The 5,003-nt window shown below is 39.2% G+C and overlaps 1 protein-coding gene across 1 annotated transcript; it reads left to right on the top strand.

Annotated features, from left to right (window-relative positions):
• The first annotated feature begins 3,315 nt into the window (after positions 1-3,315).
• Positions 3,316-4,573, top strand: LOC104910365 (nuclear receptor coactivator 2-like). Its single transcript, XM_019614099.2, has 2 exons — positions 3,316-3,443; positions 4,333-4,573. The coding sequence occupies exons 1-2, from the start codon at positions 3,361-3,363 to the stop codon at positions 4,556-4,558; spliced, it is 309 nt and encodes a 102-aa protein (XP_019469644.1). The 5' UTR covers positions 3,316-3,360; the 3' UTR covers positions 4,559-4,573.
• The last annotated feature ends 430 nt before the right edge of the window (positions 4,574-5,003 follow it).

Raw genomic sequence — 5,003 nt, 5'->3', positions numbered from 1 at the left:
AAAAAAAATTAATAAAAATAATTAACTAAAAGCTGCTTGGAATGACTGCCTGCATTTAACATGGGGAGATGTTAATTTTGTATAATGGTACCACTTTTGTTTGCTTTAAATACAGAAAGACAGAAGTTCAGATGTTTATGGTGGGACATTAATTTTAACATGTCCTCCAGAGGATGATACTGGAGAGGTAGGAAATTCCTACAGAACAGCATAGGCATAGGTGGAAAAAGAATTAGCTGTATATTGGTGGAGCTACTGGCAGAACTTGGATTCTAGCAAAAATAAATCTCCTTTTGAAGCTCAAGAGATTAGATAGAATAACTGTGGATATCTGTTTCTGTTCCCCTGGGGCAAAAGGGGACTGAAGGGAGGTGTTTCTCCTAAATGTGATGGAATGCTCAACAGATTTTTGTGAGCCTCCATGCTTGCTTTTCTTTATAAAAGCACCCAGCATTTCTCAGGTAATATTCGGGAAGCATAAGAAGTGAAGGAATTCCCCAACCCAATTTTCTTCTGAAATTTAGACCACAATCTGAGACTTGCTCGGAGATCAGATGATCTCTGGAATGTACAGCTTTCATCGTGCTGCTGATTTATTTTTCTCACGATGGTGACCGAAAAATTTAGTCTGTGAAGCAAGACCTTCCTGAGAATCTGGGACTGCAGGCTCCTCACAACTCTTCTGTAACTGTTGTCACAATTTTCTTTATACAATCATACAATATCGTGGGTTAAAAGGGACCTACAATGATCATCAGGAGTACAACTCCTGGCTCCACACAGCACCACCCAAAAATCAGACCATATAACTGAGACCGTTGTCCAAACACTCTTTGAACTCTGGCAGCTCAGTGCCGTGACCACTGCTCTGGGGAGCCTGTTCCATACCCGACCGCACTCACGTGTGAACAATCTTTTCCTAACACCCAGCCCCCTCCCCTGACACAGCTCTGTGCTATTCCCTGGGGTCCCGTCGCTGTCACCAGAGAGCAGAGCTCAGCACTGCCCCTCCGCTCCTCACCCCAGTGCTTGAGATGCAGCCGCACACAACGCAGTGTAGAGCTGGACAACCCTTCCCCTTCCTCAGTGGCAGTGCTGGGCCTGTTGCATCTGATGTTACAGTTGGCATTCCTGGCTGACAGAGCACACTGCTGACTCAGATTCAACATGCCTTCGACAAGAACCTCCCCCATATCCCTTTCCATGGGGCTGTTCTCTAGTATCTCATCCCCCGGACTGTACATACAGCCAGGGTCGCCCTGTCCAGGTACAGAATTTGGCAGTGACTCTTAAGAGTATATTTCCTTTTCCTTGGTTCTCTACTTTTGCATACTCGTGCAATCGCCTAGTTTCAAGGAAGTGCTTATCTTTTTACCAAATGTGTACATCTAGTTTTGCTTTTAGGTAAGTAAGGTTGACATGAGCGTCTGATTATAAATCAGATAACATTCATGATTGTCAAGGAGCAGTGAGTGTGTCACAAGTTGCATTGGAGGCTTCAGCGGATGCTTTGCTCTCTGCAGCAAGGTTGGATTTGGTGTGGTGCTGGGAATGCCCTGTGAGATGCAGGCTGACTTTTTGTTATAGCAAGTCTTCTCTTGGGAAGCTCAGGTCTGCTCTGGGAATAGAATTATAGAATCAACAAGATTGGAAAAGATCTCTCAGATCAGCTAGTCCAGCCGCCCACCTACCACCATAATTGTCCACTAAACCATGCTCTTCCGTTGCTGCAGAACCAGAGCAAGAAGGCCTTGAAGTAGGTTGTTCTCAACAGATCGATGGTATGTGCATACATGGATATATACTTATGTATGTATAGACATTATAAAGAAAAAGATGATCCAGATATTTTTGTAACAGGATCTGGTACCAACCATGTACAAGGCTGATCGGGAGCTATGCAGTTCAGCGTTGATCTATTTTTTTCATGAAGTCCAATTAGTATCGAGAAAAACGCGCCACTTTCTCCTCAAACTGTTCTTGTTTTTTTTGTTTGTTTTTTTTAATGAATGAAACTTTTTCAGTATGTAGTTACAACTATGACTGTATCTCTACGGAACTGCCTAGATGTTAGCCTTCAGACTGTTTGTGCTGTTATATTCATTCAGCCTGAACCTTGGAAAACCAAGATTTACAGTATGAACCAACACTTTTAATACCAACATCTAAAAAGAGAAAATGAAAAAGAGAAGGATACTGCAATTCCTGCCCACATCAGGTCACTTATTAAGTTCAGTGTGGCTGATAAGGTCAGTGTAGGAAAGGGAGCTGGCAGAAATGATGGCTTGGAGGAGGTGGTGAACCCACTGGTTTTGATACCTGACCAGAATTTCCACTTCATGCCAGCATGAAGTGATCATGGATGAGTGCCTCCAGCATTCCTTTTAGCATGGTATGAAATCATCTCCTAGAAATGCTCACCTGCTCTGTTATGGCCCTCATGGTTATTTCTCTGCTCATCCCAAATAATAAAGAAGCTTTCTGAAACATCTGGAAGTGTCGCTCCGCAGTCAGACTTGCAAATCTGGCAACAACTGGACAAATGGTGAATTTGTTCTGCATTACGCAGTATTTTTTGATGACCCACATCATCTCCCTGTGCTCTTCTTATAGCATTTTCTGTCTTTGGAATACTGCTAGTTATTGAGAAATGCGTAAACTTCCACATGTTTGTAGGCACACAGGACGATAGGGGCCAGGAGCAGGGCAGGATTTCCCTGGACTGTTTATCGCACAATTTGTAATGAGCCTGTGTTGTTTTAAGGCGTGATAGATTGGCAGGTTATTTTCCTTATCAGTTAGATTAAATGTGCAAAATATTTATCAGTTCTTCAGTGATCTCTAGTGTTGACAGATGTTCAGTTTCTGCTATATTGTACATGCAGTTGTGCAAACATCATGTTTTGATTTTTAACCAAAGCTGTATGTGTTGTCTTTTTGTGTAGCTGTGATACATGTTTCATTTCATGTATTTCAATTCTGTTGTTTTTCTTGTTGTATGGCATTATGGATTTCCTCATTCAACCTTGCAAAATTGCCATGAAAATTCAGCAACTCAGGCACAAAATGTACTTATCTTCTCCTACAGAATTGGTGACAATGAAAGAGATGAGAATGCTTTCCTTGCTCACCACAAATTTTATTCTGGATGAGTTTTGTATAGCTTTTTGTAGGATCATAAAGATGGTATTTTTATTGGTACCTTCCAAACTCTTATTTCAAGTGATAGATTTGCAAAGTAAAAACTTGTGTTGGGAATGGAACAAGAAATTTAGAAACACAAACAGAGCAACTCATGATAGTTCCACCATAACACTTTCCCTGCATTTTCTTCCTTTCAGTTGCTGATATGTGTTCAAGATGAGTGGGATGGGAGAAAATACCTCTGACCCATCCAGGGCAGAGTCAAGAAAGCGCAAGGATCCTGATCAGCTTGGACCCAGGTTAGACCAATTATGTCTGGGGACACTGAAAGAAAAAGAATTAGAAAAAGTTGATAAATGAGCACCTATTTTTCAAAGTCCTTAGAGAATGACAGACTTGCCATTCTAGCTAGGAGGGATCAGTACCATACTGATTCAGTAATTCTGTGTCATTCAGTAATTCTGTGGTGGAGGGTGGGGGCTGAAATTTATTTATTTATTTATTTTTATGTTTTTACTAATCCACTTAGTGCCAAAATACTATGCAATTTGGGTGATCATATGTTAGCTATATGAAAACTTTCTGGCTGATCACTCTAGAAGGTCTTCGGTCACTCATACTACCAACCTAAGAGGTTTTTTTCCACCTCTCTTGTACATCATTATCAGGAAATTGAAAAATATTTCACATTTTCATAAAATTTACATTAACAACACTGGAATCATTTTTAAACTGTAACTGCTTGTTCATTTATCATATTTTCTTATGACCTTCTTGTGTAATTTCAGAAAGAGATGCAGAGAGTGTGAATTGTTTAAATTAACTTTCTAAGCTGTTTTATTTCCTCTTATGTTGTCACTGCTTGGTATTCCTTGGATTCTCAGCAATATGAGGAAGCAGACTTGTAAATGTTCAAATGTGACCACTGCCCCAGTTAATCTTTTGTTTTGAACTTTATATCCCAGATCTTTTTTGAAACAAAACATGACTACAGGGAAAAATAAATACTGTCTTTTTTAATGCTGCTTTGCTTGTTCAAGAATAAACCTTTCTGTTTGAGTAACGTTTTGTAGTGAGAGAGGGCAGTTCTTTCTGTTTTTGTTAGATTATTTTCAAACCATTTAAAATCATCTTTGACCAGAAAGCAATTGAACTGACATTAAATACATTCTTACGCTCCTCTCTCAGCCCTAAAAGAAGCACTGAGAAACGCAATCGTGAGCAAGAGAATAAATACATAGAAGAACTTGCAGAGCTGATTTTTGCAAATTTTAATGATATTGACAACTTTAACTTTAAACCTGACAAATGTGCAATCTTGAAAGAAACTGTGAAGCAAATTCGTCAGATAAAAGAACAAGGTAAGAAGTCTAATTCACTGACTATTTATATTTTCCATGCTTGTTATTACTAATTTTTTTTTATTTTTTTACAAATTCAGTCTCTTCAGACTTTCTTTAGCAAATTTTCAAGCGTTTTTCTTTAATCATTATGAAAAGCATTATAATGTAATGTGAATGGAGTGTGTTAAGCATCATGTTCAGCATTTTAAAAGTAACCTTCACTAAAAATTCAGAAATAGCCTACAGGGAAAGAAGGTCAATCGGACTGATGCGTGCATCTAATGATAGTGATCAGCTGTACTTGAACAAAAGTTAAATTAGCAGGATGAGTTTGTAGGGAAAAAAGAGAACTGATAAACTCTTACATGGATGATGATTCCACATGAAATAGGAATAGGAGAGCATGGGATATGAAAGTATTCTGCATTCCCTCTCTTGCTTTCTTTTGTTCATATGAATAGATATTGTGACCTAAATGGTCTGTGTCCCCTAAATTCTGACATCACATCCTGAACT

This window comes from Meleagris gallopavo, chromosome 3 (assembly GCF_000146605.3).
Source record: "Meleagris gallopavo isolate NT-WF06-2002-E0010 breed Aviagen turkey brand Nicholas breeding stock chromosome 3, Turkey_5.1, whole genome shotgun sequence".
Lineage (NCBI taxonomy): Eukaryota > Metazoa > Chordata > Aves > Galliformes > Phasianidae > Meleagris > Meleagris gallopavo.
The sequence above is the reverse complement of the archived record's forward strand: the minus strand, read 5'-3'. Positions and strand labels throughout refer to the sequence as shown.